This window comes from Lynx canadensis, chromosome F1, assembly GCF_007474595.2.
Source record: "Lynx canadensis isolate LIC74 chromosome F1, mLynCan4.pri.v2, whole genome shotgun sequence".
In the NCBI taxonomy this organism is placed as follows: Eukaryota; Metazoa; Chordata; class Mammalia; order Carnivora; family Felidae; genus Lynx; species Lynx canadensis.
In genome coordinates, this window is record NC_044319.2 from 44,095,422 (window position 1) to 44,120,220 (window position 24,799).

The window sequence follows — 24,799 nt, forward strand, 5'->3', positions numbered from 1 at the left end:
TCACTGGCCAAAGAATTCACAGACTTGGGAATAAAGGTTATGTTCTTCTAGTGACTTTGTCAGTAGGGGTGCAGAAAGGCTCCGTCCAGTACCACAGCCTACCCTTGTGTGCTATCTATAAATAGGGAGCACATCCCTTGGGAAACACTGACATTGTACCCACACCACTGCTCCCTTCATTCTTGCAGTTTGCTAACAGCTTTCTTCCCATGTTCTGTAGAACATTGTTGAACTGCAACATTTCTAGTCACCATGAATACGAGAGAAAGAGAATCATCATGGTGGGGACAATTACCTTACAGGTACATCTTGCAGACATTGGCAGTCATTTACAGAGCATCGCGAGAAAGTTGTTGGCACAGTCTAGTAATTAGCAGGTGCCCACTGTGACCAGAGTACTGGACACTGTAGGAACTGTCCTCAAGAGAATGTCCTCAGGGAATGGGCTTCTCAAAGTTCAGGGACCCATGACTCATATGCAAATTATGGTATGTAGATACACAACACCTCCCTCCCTCCCTTCTTTTCTCTTTTCTTCAGAGAACTCTTGGAAGAGAATTCTTAGCTTCTCAAAAGGGCCTGGGGTGTGTAATCACCCCTAAAAATATTTTATAAACACATTTTATGGTACAAGCTGGAATACACACATGTACAGACATTTCATGGTGTATTTTTAAATAACTAAGAACAGCATTTTTGTAAAACAATCCCTATAAGTCTTGCTCTATGTGTTGTACTCTGATATTTTCCACTTTGTTCTGTGTTATTATGTCCCACTGTTTTCTGTTTCGATTTTTGAGAACTGCTAGGTGGTAACCTGCTAAATTGATGTATTAACCCCACTAATAGGCTGTATCCCCATTTGAAAACCATTGCTTTAAGAGCATTGGTTCTTAAAATTCTGGTGTGCGTGATATTACCTAGGACGTGTATTTATAATGCAAATTCCTGAGCGTCACTCCACCCCTAGCAAGTCAGAATCTCTGGCAGAGGAGCACAAAATCCACATTTTAAACAAGCACCACAGGTGATTCTGATACAAGGTGATTTGGGGTCCTGAAGACTCGCACTTAGAGAAGCTGCTGTCTCTCAGACTTGGGAGCCTGGCCGATCAAGGCTTCAGGTCACACACTCACTTGGAGACGGTAGATACTAGTGGGCATTATCTGCATCCACACTGAGAATCTCCCCATGGATTCTCCCTCTTGGATCTTGATTTCCCTTGAGTCTTCTTTTTCTAAGAACTGCGGTGGCCCTTGTGAAAGCAGAGAAGGAGTTAACTGAGGCCACAGAGTAGAGAGTGAAGGAACCCAAGGGTCATGTTATAGAGTGGCCGGGGTGTGGCCCAGCGCTTCAGTAGTGCCCAGAGCCAGGCCCAAATTAGAATGGGGTGGGATTCAAAACTGCTTTTCCTGGCCACTCGCCTTTCATGTGTAACCACATGCAGTGTGTCAACATACTTTCCGGCGCCGTCAGGCACCAGCAGTTTTGCTCCCTCTGAGTTCACGGACCCTCGGTATTCCTGTTATGTGTTGTCTTGGAATGGCTTAGTGCTCTGGGGCTCGGGCAGCTGAGCGTCGTCCATTAACTCTTTTGGTGCCAGGGCTTTACAGATGAAGTTGAAATAGAGCAACAACCGCCGTGAAACAAGAATGCGATCGCCACTCAGGAGACCTACATCCTTGCCCTGCTCCACCCCTATCTGTGACCTCTGTTTCCTCACTTGGAAAATGACAAGTTTGGTCTCGACTCTGGACCATCTAGAAAGTCTCTTCTAGACCTGAAGTTTCATGGTTCTACTTTTTGTACCCTCTGGCTTTTCCCTCTGTGTCTTACAAGTCGTCCTTCGAAATCCGCTTCTAGGTGGGGCACAGGAGATTCACTGAGTGTGGGAGTTCCCAGAGAACCAGATGATAAGTTCATGGCAACAGAATGTGTTCCTCTTTAGTGCACTGATGCAGTAAGAAACTTAAAAAGCAAGTTCATTGCAAATTTAGGTAATAAGGCTTGGGACTTTTGAGATGTGTTTATCTTTTCAGACATGACTCTAGCCAGTTTGTTTTGTGAGTGTGAGCCCATTGTATGGACTGTCAAGTAATAATAATGGTTATAACAATAGTTACAGAAGATGACAATACTGATTTGTAGATGTGGAGCACTTCAGCGTTGATGAACTTTTTTTATGGCCATCACCTTGTTTGACTTGATCTTCGTAATAGCCAAGTGAGTTAGGCAGGGTGGGTCTACTGTCCCCATTTACTTTTTTAAGCAGATAAGGAAATTTTGAGGCCCAGAGTGCATCTGTGACTGATTCAAGATTACCTGGCTTTAGGAAGTGGCAGAACTAAAACTGGGCTCTAGGTCACGAGCATGGTTCGGGGTGCTTTGCAGAGTACCACCTCGCTGGGAGGGGGTACCATCATTCATCCAGATTACTCACAGACCTGTAGAACTCAATAACTTACCAACTTGGAAACTGACCAGGGCATCTCTTACTCCATCCAATCCTTTAAAATTTTGCCAGCAGAGTATCAGCATGGTTAATAATATGCTGTCGTTCAGAGCAAATAAGCCGGTGGGCGCACAAACTCAGCCACTCAGTAGCCACCCAGATACATGCTGCAGCAGTTGATTAGGCAGGATTGATGGAGGCTGAAGATACTAACTGTTCATTAAATGAATCGTTTCACTGTGCACAACACTTAAAAGATTTCTGTGGCTGTGGCATCTGTCCTTAGTCAGTGCTGGTTAAGTACCCGCCCATTTCTTGGTGATAGGTGTTCACTGACTATTCCAAAATATATCCTGTCCTCAAAGGGCTTCCTTCCAATAAGGTCAGGTAAATATCAAAATAACACATGAGAACTGATAACAATGCGTGGGGTTGATCTGATGACTATTTAGACTTCATTCCACTTAGCTCTGTAGTTTCACAGAATCAAGTCATATTTGTTTATTCCTCATTCCTCATTGTTATCGTGAGCCATGTAAGGAACTCATTATTCCATTAGGAGGTATTCAGGAAGGGGAGGTCTGAAACTTAGGGATACCCTTTCTTCCCAAGTGGCTTGTCGGTACTTGGCATGGTTAAGCGCCATTTGCTAGGCAGGAGTTTCTGGCTATAGATCAAGCTTCCCTGCTCGTGCCTGGTGCCAGGGAGATGCCTGCTCCCAAGGTAGTGGTTACTGCTTTGAAAATAAAGTGTGTGGATTTTTGAGTGACGTCATTCCAGTTTGGCACAGACAGGTATTTATTTCTCTGGAATGAACTACCAGGGGTGAGCCAGGCTGTCTGTCTCAGTCATCTCCCAAGATTTCATTCATTCAAAAAAATCTGCTAACACATCTGCGTGTATTTTTTTTTTTCCCCTCTGTATGTTTGTCATGTGCTGTAATTACTTATGGGGTTTCTGGTGACATCTTAATTAACTAGAGAAGAAAAAAACTGAAGATATAATTGTAGAGTTATTCACAGATTATTCCATAGAATTATTATATGAGTTATTATGTGGAATTATGAGGAATATGTGTTAACTGTTAACGTAGATGGTTAAAGAATCCTTTTAAACTGAGAAACGTGTATTACTTGTTTGTTCCTCGGTCAGCAATATGATGTTTTATTTTAAGGGAATTAGTCAGCTCGTACCTTTTGGTATGATCACAGCGTATTTGGGGAGGGATATGTCATATATAAATGAATTTCTAGGCCTTTGGTTCTATGGACTGTATTGGGGTGGAGTGCGTAGTGTTTGTTCTCTAGCATTTAGATTGTACCCAGAGTACACAGGGAAGAGTTTAGTGTAGCCTCTTTGTTTTTACCTCCCTACAGTTCTGAGAATGCTAGTGGCAAGACAGGTATAAACAAAGGGAAGGTCCCAGGTCTACACAGAGAAGGCTGCTGGGGATCTTCTACGTCAGCTAGATCAGGGTTTCACGATGGTCGGTGTACACACGGGCATCAAGACCAGGATAAGATGTGGGTTGTGGCTGATGGACAGTCTAGGGGCAAGAAGACCAGGTGTTGGATCCAGAAGGTTCTGCAAACATGGGAGAAGCTGGTCGGAAACAAGAGTGTTGCTCCCTTTATCTCTAGTGCCCAGAACAGGACCTGGCACATAGTAGGTACTCAGTCAGGATTTGTTGAATGAATGAAATAAGAAGACTTCAGAGCTCAAGGACTCAGAGAAGGGGTCTGGACAATAAGATGTCAGAAATCTAGGCAAGAAAGCTAGGCAGATTTAAATCTTGTGTAGATGCCCTCCACCGCTATGTCTGGTCTCATGGGGTCCACAAAGCTGTCTTGAGTGATTAAAACAATCTCCAACCTCCTCTCCCTGCCATGAACACGGGGTGGGGTGGGATGGTTGCAAGGAAAGCAAAATCCCTTGCCTGTCATCAATTGATGGGGAGACATCTCCAGTTAGGGTCTACAACGGCTCAGATTTGAGAATGTCTCCCAGTTCTCTGACCTAACCCAGGGGAACCTTGGTCCTGTAATCACTCAGGAAATAATTATTAAGATGTCAGACTCGGTGCTAGTCCAGTTCTCAACTTCAAAGCAGATTCTTAAGCTCTCAGCTCTTGGACAAGCCATGATCCCAGGGGTGTGGCTGGGCTCCCTGGAACGAATCCAGAGCCACAAGAATTCCATTTCCATACAGCGCTTCCCCCAAACCTGATTATAGAGGACAATTTAGACTATTTTGAGTAAGGTGGGTACACCACTGCTTGAATCCTTTCTAATCATCTGTCTAGGCTACCAAGGACAATTTGTGGGATTAACTGGTCCCTGAAAATGTGAAATCTCATTTCTCTATACATAGAATATACATTTTTGCCTTTGGCCCTTTCTCTGTCTCTGAGCTCTCCTACCCTGATCTCACTGCTGGCAGAGCTGAAGCGGAGCTGTGATAAGCCCCAAGAAGTGTGCCTGCCCCCTCCCTTCCTGCCTGCTGTCTTTGAAAGATGCCTCCAGGCCGCCACTGCACTCCTGGGCCGAAGAACCAGCAGCCAGCGTTACAGGCAGAATCTTTTTCAAGTCACTTCCCACCTTGGTGATTTTTTCCCCCTCCTTTTTTTAACACCTTCCCCAGCAAATCCCATCCATCCTCTGGCTTATCTGGGTCAGCAAGGGTCTGATTTTATGCATGGCGCGTCAAACCATAAATCTGCTGCGGCTTTGCCTCTCCATCCAGCCCGTCTGCTTCTGTCAGCATCAGCAAAATGCATAATAGAGAAAATAAGCCAGAAAGGCTAATAACGTTCATCTGAATAAAATAATCTCTTTGGCTGCCTCAGTTCATTTCATTTTAATCAAGGTGCCAGGAGGGAATTTAGGCTTAAAAATGCGACTCCCCACTTGTCACTAGTTCCCTGTCCAACTGTCGCGAAATGATCCCTTTTATTAAGCAGGTGCCTTTTTAAAAATATATATCCTCTTCATAGATGTATGCTCAGTAACATATATTGAATGTATTTAACTCATTTTGGGTCTTGTCTGTCATCACATCTATGTCTATTTTCAAAGGTGAGAAATGGTATTTTTCTTAGATGTATTGATATTTGCCATCCCTGCGTACACACTGGCGGGTCTGATAGGAATTCTGCAAAAGAGAGGCTCGGAGGAAGTTGCCGAAGCACCTAGGGTTCTGGTGATCGGAGTTCCCTGTGGCTTCCTTCCTGTCCCCTCCAGCGCACAGTTCCCTGTGTGGAATGCAGGACTGACTGTTCCACCCTGGTCCTTAGGGGGAGGGCAGTGGAAGATTAAATTCTGCTTTCCCGTTGGTACCTCCCTCACGTCTTCCCAGAGACTTACAGCTGCTTGGTTAATTGCCTGTTGCTGCTGTCCTATCCCCACCATTATTTGCCAAAGGCTGTGCATTTTCAGCAGGCTGCGCTCTTGGCCCTGGCCCAGGGCCGGGTGAGGAGCCTGTTGGAAATTGATGAAAGCCGATCCTAGTTTGTTTGGAAATAAAAATGATAATATTTCTTCACATTTGTATAGTGCCTTACTGTTGATGTAATTCTCTTGCATTCAGCGTCTCATTTCAGCCACGCAACAGCCCCGTAGGTGGGCAGGTCAGAGACTGTTGGCCCGACAGGAAACGCACCTCGGTAGACAAGCTCAGAAGCTCAAGCCATCCGGTCATGCCAAGCTTGTGTCATGCGCCCCATCTGCAGAGCTGGGAGCCTAGCAGTTCTTCATTAAATGGCACCTTAGGCCAGGAGGGCTTCCGGGATTTTACATCCCTGCTTTGAAGATCTTTAGGGGGCTAGACGTACACCAACAGGGCATGCGTCCATTTTATAGGTGAGACAGCTGCAGTGGAGCAGAGGAGGAAATATGGCAAAAAAAAAAAAGGAAGTGTAATATCGAGGCCAGCGTGGACCTTTATAGAGTTCTCTCTTTACCCTAGATATTGTAGAGAAATCCCTTTGAGCACTTGCTGCTAAGTTTGTTGAACGTCCATAAATAGTCTTAAGTTGAAGGAGAAAAACTGGGCTGATGTATTTGAGGCTAACGATTCAGCTGTGCACGTTTAGCTCCACGCATTTCTAACGAGAATCTCTTCGGTGGATGCATAGCCAGCTTGTGACTTTCTGGGCCTCCTTTTTTCTTCTTTTTTGACTCCAGAGTCATTCCCTCTCCAGTGTAGTATTATGTTTTCTTGATCTGCCTCCTGAAAAAAATGTTAAGTAAGAAAAATACTTCTGGATATTTTGTCTGCTTTTTAGGGATTAGTGCTTGAGGAGGTTTGCAGCTGTTCAGTACATTCCTAAGGGATGCAGACCCTTTTCTTTAAATGCCCGAGTATTACACAACCTGACTCCAGGGGCGGGGAAAGTAAAGACACTGTGCAAACAAATGATAGATGGAAAAGATAGAAAGACAAATTTCAGTCTCCTAACCAAACGAAGTTCCCTCGGCTCGAGCAGCCCCAAATAAAATAAGGCTGCGGAGCTGCTGAAGCAGGAAACCACTCTAGCAGAACCTTAATATGCTCCCTATGAAATCACGTCTCGTTGACTTGCTTATTTTCCAGCCTGAAGTGTGTTTCATCTTTGTTCGTGTTGGCCAGGCAAATTGTCTCTGTGGTGTTCCCCTCTTGCTACATGCCCTTTACCTCCCCTGCTCCACCGCCACCCCAAAATAAATAAATGAATTAACTGAAACACCTTGGTTGAAAGGAGGAATATGTCCAAGAAAGCATACAAACTCAAAGAACTAAAAATATGGCCTGAAAAGCGGCAGTCATAGTAAAAGAAACTAGGAACCCATACAAGAAACAGACAGCAGAGTTTAAGACTATCTTGAAAGACTTTAAAAATAAAGATCTTGCGTAAAATCCCCATACATGCGGCAGATCAAAGCAGTGTCTTATTGGTGTAAATCCACTTTTAAAGTGCAAATTTATGAAGAGTGCTCGTTACAGGGTCCGTCTGTGAGAACAGGGAGGCTGTGTTCGTGGCCCCCAATAATGAAATCGGAATTATGAATCAGAGTTGCAGTTTTATATCCGTTTCAGCATCTAGGTTTTTTCTGGTTCTGGTCTGGGCTGCCCAGTATCAAGAAAATCCTGATTCACACAGATGAGTTACAGTCTTGAGAGAGTTTGAAATTGGCCTGGGCTCTTGAAAAAGGGTAATTTTGTTTTGAAGTTGAATCGCTAACATTACCTAGCAGCTCTTCCAGTTCCCCTTCATAACTATTACTGGGTAAGCCCCGAAGTGTATACTAAGCATTAAGACAGTTGATGATGATGCGCTGACATTGTGCAGGTACATGCTCACTACCCGACCACGGTGTCCTGCAAACCCAGCACTGGCCCCTGAGCCCTTCTGTGGCATGTAGTTTAAACTTGGGTCGAGTCGTGTGCTCACCCTGAACAGCTTCGCCTAAGGAGGCACACAGGCTTGAATTAAAAGCGAAACCTGTGCAGAGCAACATCGATTCTAACCAATAGGTCATTCTTCAGAAGTTCGGATACATGCATTGATTCTTTATTCCAAAGTTTGCATACCATGAAACTCCCATAGCAGCCCGTGAGACATCGTGATAGTGTCTACCCCAGGGAATCTGGGTCCCTTGCACATTTAACTGGAGGTTGCTCATTGAATGGATGTGTGACAGTTGTTGGAAATTGAAATGTTATTTTCTGTGATTCCAGACTTTCTCAGAACACACTTTAAAAACTCCTGCTCACCAACACCAATAATAGCCATCCCACTACATGCTGTCAGGGTGGAAATATATGTGCTGAAAGTACTTTACCACCTTAGAACTTCCTAATAAATATAAATACATTAGTTTTAAGGCATACGGCTTTTTATTTTAAAAGATTCCCACTCTGCCCATCCTTTTTATTAATTCCTCTTTGTTTACTCATCCTTTCTTCTGAGGGGCCCCTGGGGATTTATGCTTTGTATCCTCTTCCATGGCATTAGGTTGGTTTTGCCTCTCCTGCCTTCACTTGTGATCTGCGTTGTACATTTGTGAGCTAGCGGACCCTTTGTTCATACCTACCTCTAGTGTTCTGCTATATTATAGCTCTTTTTCTCTCTCTCCCACGCGGCACTGTGATATCAGCACTTTCATAACTAAAAGCCCCTAATACTGTGTTTTGTTCACTTAAGATACAAATGTTTATGTCTGTGAAATTGAATCGTAGTACCATTTTTGTGCGTGAAGCACTCCAAGGAAAGGCCCGATAGAGACCACCAACCCATGTCCACCTATAAGAAGCAAATTGAGACCAGTTGTAAAGTTTAGATCTTGTGAGATCTGCCCTTTTGAAAATGCAAGTGTAATTGCCTGATACATTCCATGCTTGCTGAAGACATGGATGCTTTGCCACCCGACAAAAAAGTAAATTCCATTACTTAGGGTTTTGTAACTGAAACTGATTTGGAATGCATTTGAAAGTTTTCTTGCAGTGAAAACAAGCAAAGGTCAGTGAATGCCCATGCTCAGCTTTGTGTAAGAATTGTTTCCTATTTGCTTTTTCCGGTTTGTTTCTCAGGTGCTAAACATTTTGAAAGGAGTGGATTAATTACGTGTGTATATCTCTCTCAGCTAGTATATGTATTTTTATTTCCATAGAAATCTTTTGATTTTTTTTTTCCCTAGGAAGATAAGTGGACGTAATGTTGCCGAAGTGGTCAGCACATAAGTGTTAGGTATTTTGTTTTTGTTTTTTTTTTTTAATGTTTATTTATTTTGAAAGAGGGCAGAGAGGGAGCTCGCACACACACCAGCGGGGGAGGAGCAGAGATAGAGGGAGAGAGGGAATCCCACCAGGCTCCGCACTGTCAACACCGAGCCCGATGCAGGCTCCATCGCACAAACCGTGAGACCGTGACCTGAGCCGAAATCACGAGTTGAATGCTTAACCAACTGAGCCACCCAGGAGCCCTAGTATTAGCTATTTTGGCTATAGATGTGTGGTGCGTAGGGCAGAGGTGGGGGCAGATATAGGACAGTTTCAGTTTGGACTCCAGTATTCATTGGTTTGAAGTAGCTTCTTGGTGCTGGTTAGACAGATATTTGACTTAACGGTCTGGTATGTTCTGAAGCCAGAGTAGCTGTGGTGTGATTATTTGCTAATAGTTACCTTACTACAGAATTGGAAAAGCCCCTTCTGAAGTTGAATTCCATACTCTGCAGATCACAGCTGCCCGAGAGCCTCCAGCTCTGAATGGAGGCAGTGCTGACTCAGGAACCAAGCCACTGTCAACTCACTTTCTTTTCATTAAGAGTCTGACTATAGGGAGGAAAGAGGGGAAAGAGAAATGAACAGGATAAACAGGTTGTGATTGTTTGCAATGATTAAGAGCATTCTCTACAATCACAAGGCTTGGTTTTGAATCTGAGCATTGCCACTTTTTAACTCTGTGACCTTGAACAAGATATCTAACCTTTCTCAGTCCAATTTCCCAGATCTGCTGAATGCGCTTAATAACACCCCCTTCATCAGGCTGTTGTAAGGTTCAAGTTAAACAACGTGAGTACAGGGCCCAGCCACGTGCCAAGTACACAGTAAGCCCTTGATAAATAATACAACAAACAACCCTTACTTTCTGTTTCTCTTTTTAAAGAAACCCAACTTGCAAATGCAGAACTTTCTGTTGCTTTAATAGTGTTGTGAACTGAGTAGATGATCAGTAAATTCTTTTGGATCACAGTGTTTTCGTTAAAAAATGAGCACCTAGGTTTGGCACTTTACTGCCCCACTTGGACTGTAGAAGCTGTAGGAATACACCTGTTCAGATATGGTTTGTGCTCTTGGCTGTATGGAACATGACAAAAGGGCTCAACTGGGGGAAGTCAAAACCTCCTTAGATGCATTCTGTGGGACTGGCGTGTTTTTGGTGACTTTTTTCACAGCAAATGCCTCCAAGGTTGTCTTCACTGAATCCAAATATAGATAAATGTGGAGGGGGGGAGGGGGTGGCCTGTGTCCTCTCGTGATTTTTGTCTCTAGACCTCTAAGTTTTGTCTTCAACCCTAGACACAAACCAAATGACTTAATGGCTAAGGTTATGGACTTTGGAGTCAAACAGCCTAGACCGGTTCTAGTCAGACAACACAGAGCTGTGGTTCTAGTCCCTGACCCCTTCTGACTGTCTCTGCGACTCCTTCTCACTAGCCATGGGCAAGTGGCAATCTCTCTGAGTTTCAGTCTTCTAATTAGTAAAGTGGGGATAATGGTAGTTCTTTCCTTACAAGGAAATGATAAAACTTAGGGAATAAAAACTTAGGGATAAAACTTAGGGAATAAAACTTAGGGAATAAAACATTTTCCAAGTTCCTAGAACATAATAGGTGCTCAACAGATAATCCTGCTTCTCTTCTTCTCCTCTTTCCTCCCTCTCCTTCTCACTCTTCTTATTTTCTGCACTGAGTTTTTAGAAAAAAAGAAAACTAGAGGTGCAAGCTTTAGGAAAGATATCTGTTTCTGGCTTGGCTTTGATCACTGTGATTTTGTGACATGAACTGTAAAGTCATAGCTGTTGGCTCTGGCTACTCACCAACACTGATTTTTCTTTCTTGTTGTTTCTCCGCAGGAAGGATCAGAATGTTCTCTCTCCAGTCAACTGCTGGAATCTCCTATTAAACCAGGTGAAGCGGGAGAGCAGGGACCACACCACCCTGAGTGACATCTACCTGAATAATATCATTCCTCGATTTGTCCAAGTCAGCGAGGACTCAGGAAGACTCTTTAAAAAGGTATATAGCTATTTCTAGATGTGGAGCTACCCGGGTGGGGCGATGACACCACCTTGTAAATAAGAGAAACACCTTCCTATTGGCCCACTTAAAAGGCTTTCTCTTGGTCATTCCTTACCATGGTCTCATGGTGAGAAAATACTGAATAGCCCTTCTTTTCTTCCTTTCTGAGTTGAATTAATAGTAGCCTTGGGAGAGTAACCATTTGCAAGATAGACAACCCCAAGACTGGCAACAGAGTTCATAATCTGCCTATATCAGTGATAGTGATGTTTGCTTGGTTTCCTTGAGTGAGCTGTAAGGCTGTTGAGATTCAGGGACCTTCAGAGTCATTTTAAGTTTTCCTCTTCTAGTTCACCTATGTTTGTGATTCGGTTTAGTTTTCTTTCCAAGTGCTGATCTTAGCCAAGATGAACTTATGAATTTGGTTATTCTTATCATGTCATATCTTGGTCTTTGGGTCCCTGAATGCTTTTGGAACTCATTTGTTTGTCATAATTCCTTGGGTGTAAGTTGAAAAATCTGACCAAGGGAAAACTCAAAATTAATTGTGGTAAACTTAAGAAACTCATGCCAAATTGACCTTATCTGTCGGTAGTGGAAATAGTCTCTTGGAAACTAAGGAGTTCTCTCAACCTGAGCTCTCAGTGGAGTCACTGATTCATGACTTTTGGTTACACATAGTGGTAAAAGCCCCAACCATTGTACATGATGTACCATGTCTAACATTCAAGCTCTGACATCCCCAGCAGATCTTAAAGAAGGCGAATAATCTTCCCACAGTTTTTTTTTTTAACGTTTATTTATTTTTGGGACAGAGAGAGACAGCGCATGAACAGGGGAGGGGCAGAGAGAGAGGGAGACACAGAATCGGAAACAGGCCCCAGGCTCTGAGCCATCAGCCCAGAGCCTGACGCGGGGCTCGAACTCACGGACCGCGAGATCGTGACCTGGCTGAAGTCGGACGCGTAACCGACTGCGCCACCCAGGCGCCCCTCTTCCCACAGTTTTGGGTGTAAAGAGGGTATATAGAGCTATTTCTTTGGTTTCATATAGAGGAAATTCATTGGTTATCATTTGACAAAATCCACTGTTAAAATTTGAGGCTGGGAGAGAAAGGACTTCAGTAAACAGGGCTGTAGCCAATAGTAGTCAGTTTTCCAATTCTTAACATTTGGAAGTTTTCCAGATCTTAGTAGGTCTGGAATTAGAGCCCAATTTCTTTTGTTTACACCAACATGAAAAAGAACATGATTTAGGATCTTCCATTTACATAATTGCATCTGTGTTGGGGCTTTTCCTGTGTCTTGGAGACAGGATATGAAGAGTAAAAAGCATCTGACAATGAAAAGAAGGAAGAGAAAGATAACTCCTCCCGGAGTTCACCAGCTATTTTTAGTGACCTGGCTATGCTGTGGTTGGGGCCATACTTCATTTAGGGGTGAAGGTACTTTTCACCATTTCCTCATGGTTTCCAGCGTCTGTTCTAGCTTCCTTGTCATTCTTTTGAATTATTCTGCAATGTTTCGTGGTGTGTGGGTGTGACTAAAATTAACAACTATAGTTAATATTGTATTGAATACTGGAAGTATGCTAGAGAGTAGATTTCAGGTGCTTTTTTCACACACTCACACCAAGGTAACTGGGTGAGATGTTATGTTAATTGGCTTGGCTATAATCATTTCACTGTGCATATGTATCAAATCATAATGTCATACTCCTTAAATATATACAGTTTTATGAGAAAAAAAATTTTAAGCCTATTTAGGTAGAACCTTGACAGTAATCAGATGCCACTTCAGCTCTTCACTGTGACCTTGACGGCCTCTTAGACTATCTCTAGAAGGACAGGGGCTGACTGATCGTTTCCTCCCTCATTTTCTCTGTTCATCTAAGAAAAAACTTCTGTGAGGGATGTTCAGCTGTCTAGACTGCACCCAAGCTTTCAGCTCCCTTTTCTTCCAGCTTTAGAAGAGAAGAACCAAGCTGAAGAAGTATTATGGCCCCTCCAGATCTCGCAGGTGTTTAGGCTGAAGGCAGCAGTTATTAAAGCCACAAATGTTTCCGGTTCTTTGGGTGCCATTCACATTTCACCAAGAGTCTAAGTGCACGAATTGTATGTAAGACATGGGGACTTTGCCCTCCAGAAGGAAAATCTGCCTGTGGATGATATTCCTAGCCACGGTCTCAGAGTTGACCTCCATAAACTGTGCATTTCTTTGCGGGGGGTATAAGGCAGAATTTCTAATTACTCATAGGACTGTGTATATATTACATTCCATTGAAGATAGTTGCACATACCACGGTCTTACAGCTGAATGCATTTTTACAAACTGAACACTCCTGATAACCAGCTCCCAGATCAAGAAACAGATTAGTCCAGTACCCTAGAGGCCCCGCTCATGCTTCCTCCTAGTCCTTGGGGGGTTGGGAAGGGTATTCCAAGGATAACAACTGTGCTGACTTTTAACAGCAGAGATTAGTTTTACTTGGTTTCTTAGTTTCTATAAGTAGACTCATACAGTGTGTACTCTTTTCCGTCTGGTTTTTCCCATTCAACATATGTGTGTGAGATTTATTCATGTTGTTGTGTATGGTTGCAGCTCATAGGACTTTCTCTTGATCTTTATAACTTTTCATCAGTTAAATTACGGTTGATTAGAGATATGCATAAGACTGTTAAATAGCCAATGTTTACTATCCCACTGGGTGAATAATCTCTTTTCTCTCTCCCCTGGGGTCCAATGTAGGCAGAGGGTTCTAAGGTAGATGCTGGTTTGGCAGATCACAAGTGTAAATTAATTCTGTTTTGGCCAGATGAGAGCCTCTCTCCTTTCTAGTAATGGACACAGAAGCATTCTCTTTCCATACCTCAATTTTTGTATTCTCTTTTGTTTAAAGTGTGTCGCACATAAAGAATTAGAATCCCAGTGGTTAAGATATAGTGATCAGATAAGAGAACTAAGGAATGAGCCTGGCCACGCTGTCAGTTATGTGAAGCTTCCCAGGGCTTGCTTTGCTCTATCAGAGCAGAGGTCTCTTCCAAGTGACTCTTTCTCTTGGGCTTAGCTGTGCTAGTAACTCTGAAACCTTAGACAATTACTTCTTTCTGTGCCTTAGTTCCCTAAAGTTTAAAAAAAAAAAAAGTGGCCTGTATGATCTTCATGCTGCCTTCAAAATCTAATACACTGTAGTTCTATGATGAACTACATCCAAGTAAATTGGAGTCCCCAGGATATGGGCAAACAAAAGTGGATGTGGGTATGGAGAGGGGGCTAGCTTAGGCAATTAAAGATCGACTTTCTTGAGGAATGAAGCACTGTTTCAGATTCTTCTATCTATAATAACCAACAACCAAGAGAGGCCAAACTGGAATCCAAATGTGTGAAGTAGATATACCTTTTTTTTCCCTATAAATTCAGTTCCAGCAATAAAGGAAATCCACATTTCTCAGGAGACACAGACTTTAGAAAAGATACCTTTGTTTCTGGTTCAGCTATGGATACCTGAGAAAATTCACCTGAGTTTTATGTGATTTGGCTCTATTTCTCACTGGCAAAAGGCATAGGTTTTCTTCCTTTTATAATTGTTTTTTTTTAATCTATAAAACTTATTGATTCACTAGCAAAGGTTATGATAATCAAAACTGACATTTTTTGAACGTTTATGTGCCAGGTACAGTAGTAAGCACTTTATACACTTGATCTTTACAATAATTCCATAAAGTAGTTGCTATTATTATCCCTACTTTATGAAGGAGGAAACTGAAACTGAGTGAGTTTAATCAAAAAATGAGGTGAGGCTACTATTTAAATCCAGTCATCTGGCCCTAGAACTTGAGGTTCTTTCTACATATTCTGTTAGGATTCTGGGTATGGTGTGCAGAGAAGAGGGTAGTTTGGATTTTCTTACTCTTTCCTATTGAATCCAGATATTTCACTTAGTTATGGAATTAACCCAACCTTTCCTCTTGCACACAAGCCTTCAAAAGGTTTGGAGGTGTTAGACATCAACATTGGGTTGTTTCTTTCACCTGCATTGGGTTATTTCTTTTACCTGGTGTCTGGGCAAGCAGCTGGAAGTTGACAGTGAAATAGGACAACGTGTTTTTCTCCCCAGGGGCAGGATCTCTAGTAAGAAGGAAACAAAGACTCATTAAATGTGAGAACTGGCCAAAAATCCGGCTCACAGCTAACTCAGCTAATTTGGGGATGTCAGGGCGGCTGTACAATTGGCCCCTCTGTACTACTGAACCCCCTTAAGGGATGCTCCTTGCTGGCACTCTGGTTTGTGGTTATGTCTGCTGGGACATATTTTACATTTTGCACGAAGCCATGGTAGAGATTCCTTTAGCTAAATATAACATCTAGAGAAAGTAGCCTCCTGTCCACAGCTTAGAAACAGACCCACTTTGTCTAGGACTCCAGGGGAAATTGAGCCCATTTGGTGCTCCTGACATCTCTTTTTGTGTAATGAAAGCTCAGTCTGTCTAACCCTTGTTGGAACCAAGGTTTAGGCAAATATTATTGCTGCCACCTTCATTTGTTTAATGCGGTGGCTTCAAAACCAGGGGCCAAACACTGCCAATTTCGACTTCCAGCTCTACATCATCTCTGTGAGAGACGTGTTCTAAAGAATCCCACCAAGAAGAGAAATCAGTTTTCCCACTTTCTCTTTTTAAACTGAAGTAAACTTGGGTGTGCTTTTTCCCACAGGGGAGAGGACAATTCTGTTCTCTCTTCTTTCACCTAGCTGGAACACACCAAAAGTACCTCTCACTTTGCTTTTTAGCTCACTGTTTCTAGCCCTTAGCTGCTCATACTCAGTCTTGGAAGCCAGTCAATTCAGACAGTCCAAGACTCTGAATTGCAGCTTTCTTTTTTTTTTTTTTTTTTTTTTCCTCTCCAGTATTCCAGCTAGCTATACTTTTGTTTTGCCTTTATTAGCCTATGTTTCTATGGTAGGAAGGTTAAATTGAGCAAGTTATGTTAAATTCCTGATAGATCAGTAGTTTGGTAGTTCTCAATGCTGCCTGTGTGTAAGACTCATTGGGGGAGTTTTTAAAAAAAATCTTTGTGACCTTGAAGAAACAAACTTCTTAGGATGTAAAAAGCATGAACAATAAAAGAAAAAAAGATAAATTGGACACCATCCACTCTTGGACTTTTGTTCTTGGAAAGACATTGTTAAGAAAACGAGAGACAAATCACAGACTGCGAGAATATATTTGCAATGCATAGAACTCAATAATAAGAAGACACACTACCCAAATCTTTAAAAATAGGCAAAAGATTTTAATAGACACTTCAGTAAAAAGATATATAAATGGCCATTAAGCATATTACATGCTCACCAGAATGGCTAAAATTAAAAAGACTGACAATAACAAGTGGTGGTAAGGATGGATGGCATTCTCTTATGATGCTGGTGAGAGCATAGAATGGTACTACCACTTTGGAAAATAGTTTGGCTGTTTCTTATAAAGTTAAGTGTGTACTTACCATATTTGGCAATTCCAAGGCTAGGTATTTACGCAAAAGATAGTAAAAATAATACCTACACCAAGACTTGTACCTAATTATTCATAATAGCTTTTGTTGTTGGCTGAATAATGGTCCCTTCCAAAGATGTCCATGTCCTAATTCCCGAAATCTGTGAATGTACCTTATCCACACAGGACTTTGCACATACGATGAGTCTGAGGGTCTTGTGATGAGGATATTATGCTTGAGTATCTAAGTAGGCTCTAATGCAGTCACAAGTGTCCCTATTGGGAGGAGGTGGAGGGAGATTACATACAAAAGAGAAGGCTGTGCAATAGAAGCAGAGGAAGCAAGAGTCACAGGGAGAAGATGCTAGACCACTGGCTTTGAGGGTGGAGGAGGAGGCCATGCGCCAAGGAATGCAGCTCGAGAAGCTGGAAAAGACAAGGAAACAGATTCTCCCTAAAAGCCCCCAGGGGAAGAGCAGCCCTGTTGATACTTGGTTTTGGCCCAGTGGACTGGGTTTTAGACTTCTGACCTCCAGAACTGTAAGAGAATAGAAATTAAAAATAGAACTACCATGTGATCCAGCAATTCCACTTCTGAATATTGATCTGAAGAAAATGAAAACACTAATTTCAAAAGATAGATGCACCTGTGTGTTTATTGCAGCATTATTTACAGTAGCCCAGGTATGGAAGCAACAGAAGTGTCTGTCACTGGATGAGTGCATAAAGAAGTTGTAGTGTATATACGCAATGGAATATTATTCAGGCATAAAAAAAAAAGCTTGAGGTCTTGCCATTTGCAGCAACATGGATGGACCTGAAGGCCATTGTGAAATAAGACAGAGAAAGACAAATACCATGTGGTCTTTCTTATGTACGCAATCAACAAAAACAAAAAAACCCCTAGGTTTATAGATAAAGAGAACAAACTGGTGGTTGCAAGAGGCAGGGGGGTGGGAGGGGGGGAGAAATGGTGTTTTCTTGTGTGTTTGTTGAGTTTACATAAATTGAATACAAATTTTAAAAACTGAGAATAAATGCATGTTGCTTTAAGTCACCAAGTTTACAGTAATTTGTTATAAGTGCCTTAGGAGACTCATATTATATTCATAATAGTCAAAACTGGAAATGACCCAAATATCCATCAACAGATGAATGGAAAAACATATTGTGGTATATCCATATATGAATACGACTCGGCAATAAAAAGAAATGCAATGCTGATGGGTACAATGATGTAGATGAACTCAAGAAACATTATACTGATTAAAAGAAGCCAGACACAATGAGAACATTCTGTACGATTCCGTTTATATGAAATTTTAGAAAAGATAGTTCTAATCTGTTGTGACAGAAACAAAATCAGTGATTGCTTTGGGGCCAGGGTAGGGTGAGGGGTTGACCGCAGAGGGACACAAGGAAATTTAGGGATTATGGAAATGTCATACAATCTTAATTATAATGGTGGTTACATGAGTGTGTGGATTTGTCAAAACTGGTACTATACACTTAAAATGTATGCGTTTTATTTTATGTGAATTATGCCTCATTAAAGTTGATTAAAAAAAATAATTTTAGGGGCGCCTGGGTGGCTCAGTTGGTTGAGCATCCGACTTCGGCTCAGGTCATGATGATCTGACGGTTTGTGAGTTCAAGCCCCGCGTCAGGCTCTGTGCTGACAGCTTGGAGCCTGGAACCTGCTTTGGATTCTCTCTCTCTCTCTCTCTCTCTCTCTCTCTCTCTCTCTCTGCCCCTCCCCTGCTCATGCTTTGTCTCTCTCTCTCAAAAATGAATAAACTTAAAAAACAATTTTTTAAATCATAATAATTTTAAAAATAGCATGCCCAAGGCCCCATCCCAGGGCAATTGAGTCAGTCTCTGGGATGAGCCTAGGTGATTCTTGCATGCAGCCAGGGTTGAGAAACACTATTGTAGGTATTCTGGTTTCCATCTTGGGGAAACCTAAGAGCACAAAGGACATTTGAAGTCATAAGATCCTGTCTATATGTATCTATCTTGTAGGTGAGCCACATTTGCCCCTGCAATAATGGTGAAGCATTTAGACTGGTTTGTCTGGGCAACCCACTGTGGTTCTCTACTTTATTCTTGGAGGGTGACAAAGGGTAAATCTGGATTCAGATAAATAAGTCACACTGCAGAAAGTGGGAGATATAAGAAGGGTGCTGGGGAAGAAATGTAGGAGGGCGCAATTAATTCTTTTCTCTAGGGTCTTCAGGTATCCTTTCCCATTGGTTGATCGGTCACAAGAGACTTGCCACGACTAATCAGATTTCATTCGGCACCAAGGAAATGGGTCTGGCAGTATAAAAGGATAAAGGAGATGTGAAACCGAAAGCGGTGCATGTTACCTACCTACCTGTTTGTCCCCTTTAGATGAGGGCAGGATTTTCTACAGTTTTGGAGTCCAGCTACTTTGCTTATGTGAGGAGACTGGATACTATAAGGAGGCATGTTCTGTGGTAGCGTTGTCATAAATAAGTAAAGGAGAAGTGATCCACAATGCTGGTATAGTCAAATGTTCCTGGTAGGTAGTGTAGATTCAATAAATGGAGAAAGAACGGACTTCCAAAGGTTGTGTTCTGCCCTTCTGAGAAAGAGTTTAACCTGGAGACATGTTTGGGAGAAGGAGTAGCTGACTGATTTACCCCTCCCTCTCTGACCTAGTCCATCCTACACCTCGTGTCGATGGAACACAGTATCTGCAATTGATTGGGCTTCCTTCACATTATATAACATGATCACGAACGGCGTGGCGCGGTGCTTTACAGACAGCTGTTCCTGTTACCCAGTTTGTCTTGATGGTAGCGAAAATCTGTTGTGATTAATTGAGCTTTATTCTCTCATATCTGATGAAGAGATCCTCTTTGGAGAAAAGAATAGGATGGCAAGCTGAACTTATTTGTGTAGAGGGTGGAAGGCTGCCAGCTACTTCAAAGGTATCTCTGCTGATAAGGGGCGTCAGGTTTGCTGCCAAAGCCAACACTGAGGGGAGCTTTGCAGCTAGTGCCGTTGGTGGTGTTTTAGCTTTGGTTTCTGTGACACTAGGTCAGCAGCATCTGTATCCTCTCCCTTGGGGCTTCTCTCTGGGTGGTCCAGGCTTTTTTGGACTTAGGAAGATTCAGCTCAGAGGGAGCGTGTGCATCAAAGATGCCTGTAGTCTTTTGCTTAGGTTAGTTTATATGCTTGGCTTTTTGGTGTCTTAGTTCTCAGGCACCTATCTGCCTTTCCTGAAAGAGCAAGGTATTTGTTGCATGTGTAACATTCAAAGGTATAAAGATACTGCCATCTTTGTAAGTCAACAGATGGTTAGGAGAATCTGAAGAACAACTACAAAGTATGAAGTGAGATGCAGTGGGCAGAAATAAAACTGTCCAAGTGCAACCTTGTGTCTGAATATTATCCTAAACTGGAAACGCACTAGTCAGTGAGAATTTTAGTGAATACTGTAAACACAGCACTGTGCAGGCTAAAAGAGCTTAAGATGAAATTGACAAGTTAGGTTTGCCCCCAGGGAGCTTAGGGCCTCTCCCGTCTGCTCTTCAGACCACTTAGATCTCCCAAAACTTTCTGTAGGATGGTGATAAGACCAATAATAACAAGCTTTCATAAAATGCCTGCTATCACTGTGATACACTGTAGTAGGTCCTAAATGTATATTTTCTCTAATCCTTTCATGTATTTTACAAGGGTTTTTTTTTTCCCTTGTCTTCTCATGGAAGTTTAAAATACTTAGAGAAATGCACATATCTTAAAGTGTACAGCTCAGTGAATTTTTACAAACGGAAAGCAGCTATGTAATTAGCACCCAGATAAAGAAAAGAGTGTTTCCTGTGTCCCATGAGCCCCACTCTTGCCCCCTTCCATTCATTTCCACTTGAAAAGTAGTCACTATCCTGACTTCTAACACAATGTAAGCATTTGCCTGTTTTAAAAAAAAAAAAAAATTTTTTTGTATAAATGGAATCATAAAATATGCTCTCAACAATTTAAATATGTCATTCTTTTGTTTTCTGGCTTCCACTGTTTCTGATGAAAAGTCAACTGTGAGGTTCATTGTTGTTCCCTGTAGGTAATGTTTTGGGGGTTGCTTTTTTTTTAATTGAAGTATAGTTGACACACAATATTATATTAGTTTCAGGTGTACAACATAGTGATTTGACAATCATATACATTACGAAATGCTCACTACAATTAAGTGTCGTTTACTCTACAAAATTATTACATTAAAAAATTATTATAATATTTTTGACTATATTCCTGATGCTGTACTTTTCCTTCTCATGACTTATTTATTTTACAGCTGTAAGTTTGTTTCTCTTCATCGTGAGAGCTGCTTTGAATATCTTTTCTTTATCTTTGGTTTTCAGCAGTTTGACTGGGATGAGTCTAAGTGTGGTTGCCATTGTATTTCTTTGACTTGGATAAGGGCAAGATCTAACTATTCTGGAACTGTGGGTAGTGTTTTTTTCCTCAGTTTGGGAAAATATCTGGCAAATACTTTTTTCCATCCCATTTTTACTTCTTACCTTGACTCCTCTCATGTTTGTTAGACTGTTTGATACAGTCCCACACGTCATTGAAACAGGCCTTTTTTCCCCCCGGGGTGCTTCAGTTGAGATGATTTCTAAAGTTCACTGATCCTTTCTTTTGTGTGTACAATCTGCTATTAACACTATCCCATTCATTTTTTTAATTTTAGATATTATATTTTTTTAGCTTCATGATTTTCACTTTGGTTCTTTTTTTCAGTGTCCAATATATTTTCTGCAATTTCCTTTCTCTTGTTATTTTTAAAACACATGTAGCAATATTTAAAAATCATTGTCTGCTATTTTCAACACCTACCTCATCTGTGGTTCTGTTTCTATTTCTTGGGTTTTCTTTTGACCATGGATCTCATTATTTTCTCATGTTTACTAATTTTTAGGACATATTGGACATCTTAGCTGATATATTATAGAGACTGTAGGTGTCCTTATCATCCCTCTGAAAACTGTTAAGTTTTGTTCTAGTAGGCAGTTAAATTACTGGTTGGTCACCTTGAACCTATGGAGAATTCATTCTGTGCTTTGTTAAAGTGAGTCTGGTTTGGTTTTGTCCTTAGTTCTGGAACATAGTCTGTATACTTAAGACATGACCTTTCTGAGGTTTCCATGGAAAGCAGGCCTTGAACTCCAAACTCCCATCTCCTCTGCAGTGGGCAGCAGCTAGGATGACCAGTGGTCCCAGTTTGTCTGGGACTGATGGCGTTCCTGGGTTCCTGACATGAAACTTTAAGATTTATCTATTCTACTATTGATGACATTTGGGCAGTTTCCTTTTGAGGCTATTATGGATAATGTTGCTATTATACATTATATAGGAAAGTTATTTTTCTTCCCATTGTATAGTTGAAATCATTAAAGCTCACACTGGTAAAATACTTTTAGTAAGACTACAAAGAGATGACAGTGGAATTTGAACTCCCTTGTTTGTTCTACTGTATCTCACTACCATCCACATTTCAGGACTTACAGGTAGTATTTCCAGAAGATAGTTGTTGCCAGATCACACTGTTGAGCCTGGTCACAATCTGAGCTTTAAGAATAGTGAATTCAAAACCTGCTTCTCTCTTCCCCCTACCCTCTCCCTCTCCCCTTCTCCTTCTCTTCCCTTCCCTGTCCCTCTCCTTTTTTCTTTCTCTTTTTTCCTCTCCCTCTTCCTCTTGCTCTCTATTCTTTTGGATAATCTTTTCAAACCATATAGTACATGTACATGGTAGAAAATAGAAGCAGCAAAGGTATTCTAATGAAAAACCAGGTTGTATTCTACATACTGTTTTGTAGTCGAGATCTTCACTTTTCCATTTCATCTCTAAATTTTCATCTCATCTAATACCCAGGCCATGTAAACATTTCCCTAATTATCCTTAAAAATGTCCTTGAAAGTGATTTGTCCGAGCTAATATCTAATGCACATTGGTTCTTATGTCCGTTAAAATCTCTTTTAACCTAGTACTTTCCTTTTCCAGGACACTGATTTGCTGAGTAGACCAGGCTACTTGTCCTGCAGATTGTCTCACTTCTAGATTTGTCTGGTTGCTTCCTTGTGGTGTCGCTTAACTTCTTCCTGTATCCTGTATTTCCTATAAATTGGAAGTTGGTTTCAGTGGCCAAATCTATTCAAGTTACACATTTTTGACTACAGTGAGTAATAGGTGAGGTTGGGTACTTCATGTGGTATAACATGAGGAAATATTTAATATCTGGTTAACCTGCTGATAGTGATGCAAACATAGGCCCCTCAGTTCAAACCCTCCGTTTTGCAGTTAGATTTTTCTTCTCACATGATAAAAGGGCCATTATCTGGTGTTAAATGTGATGCTGTCTTACAAATGTTGGGTGTTAATTCAGTCATTCATCTGAGGGTTTTAACATCAACGATGATTCTAGCCAAATTACTTTTTACCATCTCCGTACCTCTTTCACTTGACTGCAAGATGCCTCCCTGAGAGAAGGGGAGGATTATTAATACAACTCATCAGGCACCATGCAAAAAGACCGTAGTGTATACCAACTGACTACTCTCAGGGGAAATTCTGCTAATGGTGTGAAAGCTGACTAGGTCCCAATTTTTTTTTTCTTTTATAAGATTCACAGCAATAATACAAATAATAGTCATTATAACTAATACTTCATGAGTGCTAGCCATGCCCAGGGACCATGCTAAGTATTTTGCAGGTATTAACCCATTTAATCGTCACAACAAGCCTTCAAGATGGTTTTATCATCTCCACTTATACATAAGCACATGGACAGAGAGGGTAAACAATTGACTCAAAGTTATAGAACCAGTTGGGGGCAAAATTGGGATTGATGGCTTAGGCAGCGTGCTTCCCCTGCATCATCTCTTTCACATCCTGTGCTCTGTGGCCTCACATGGAGCAGGGTGGCAGTCATTATACTGGTCAGCTAAAGGGCCACGGCTTGTGCAGGGAATTAAGGGCCCGTGCATTCTGCAGTCACGCATTTAGATGCTTCTGCCGGGCCAGACTGTCCACTGTGCTCTTCTGATTCTGCATCTTGCCTGGCTTGTCCAGACAGAGACGGGGCGGGGGGTGGGGGGGGGCATCTTTGATTTCAGCCTCCCTTCTTGAAGGACTGGCTTCTTTTGATTCTCCTATTTATCTCTGTCAAGAGTTTTCCTTTGAATTTCTCCCTGCTTGTCTAAGCATGATTTTTTGTGTAAAATGGCGGCGGAGTGGTGGTGGGCGGGGGGAGAATAAATTCTCCTCCTTTTGAGATAGCAGCTTTAGTTTTTCCATTTTCATTTTCTTCTTTCCACATGATAGTGGACTTTTTCTGATCTCTTTTCTTGGATTTTCTACTTGATCTTACCTTTCTTTGCTTTTAAGCCTAGCTCTCAGGGGTTTTTTAATTTTTTTCTTTTTTCTCTCCCCCTTCCTTTACTCTGCTCCAGAAGTCATTTGGGTCTATATCTAGCTTTTCCTGATATTTACTCAACATGAAACTTCCAGTTATAGGTTGATTTTAACTGTTGGGACTAATTCTTGTCTTCAAGAGATGATAGGAACCTAGGAGCATCCCCCCCTTATGGTTTCAAGAGTTCTCTGAATCATCCACTTGCTGAGCTAAGAAGTTATTGCCGAGGCCGGGCAACGGGGCGGAGAAGTAACAAAAATAACAATTTTTATTTTATGTTTCCTTTGAGTTTTGAAGCAGTCCAAAAAACCCTTTAGCTTATGTTTTTTTCAATTGAAAAAATAATGTGTTTTTTGAAGACATCTGGAAAACAAAAATAATAAAAAGAAAATGATTACTGGGAATCAGTTATTCCCTTTTAATATTTTTTCTATGTGCATTTTTCTTTAGAAAATTAGAAATATATTGTATATTAAATTCTGTGTAATTTTTTTCATGTGACATTTTAAGTGAGTATTTTGACCCTGTCTTTGCAACTTCTTAAAAAGCCTTGTTTATGATGACTGTCCAGCATTCTATCTTGTGGCTGTTCCATTGCTTATTCATAAGGTCCTTATGGTTCTTTGGCTGGGTGGTTTTG

The 24,799-nt window shown here is 41.5% G+C and overlaps 1 protein-coding gene across 7 annotated transcripts in view; it reads left to right on the forward strand.

Moving 5' to 3' along the window:
• Window positions 1-24,799, forward strand: part of SRGAP2 (SLIT-ROBO Rho GTPase activating protein 2) — a 234,440-nt gene that overhangs the window by 106,457 nt on the left and 103,184 nt on the right. For all 7 annotated transcript variants that reach the window (XM_030302923.1, XM_030302925.1, XM_030302924.1 and 4 more), the window contains exon 4: window positions 11,064-11,226. In XM_030302923.1, the coding sequence (XP_030158783.1) occupies window positions 11,064-11,226 (163 nt within the window). The remainder of the gene's footprint in view (window positions 1-11,063; window positions 11,227-24,799) is intronic.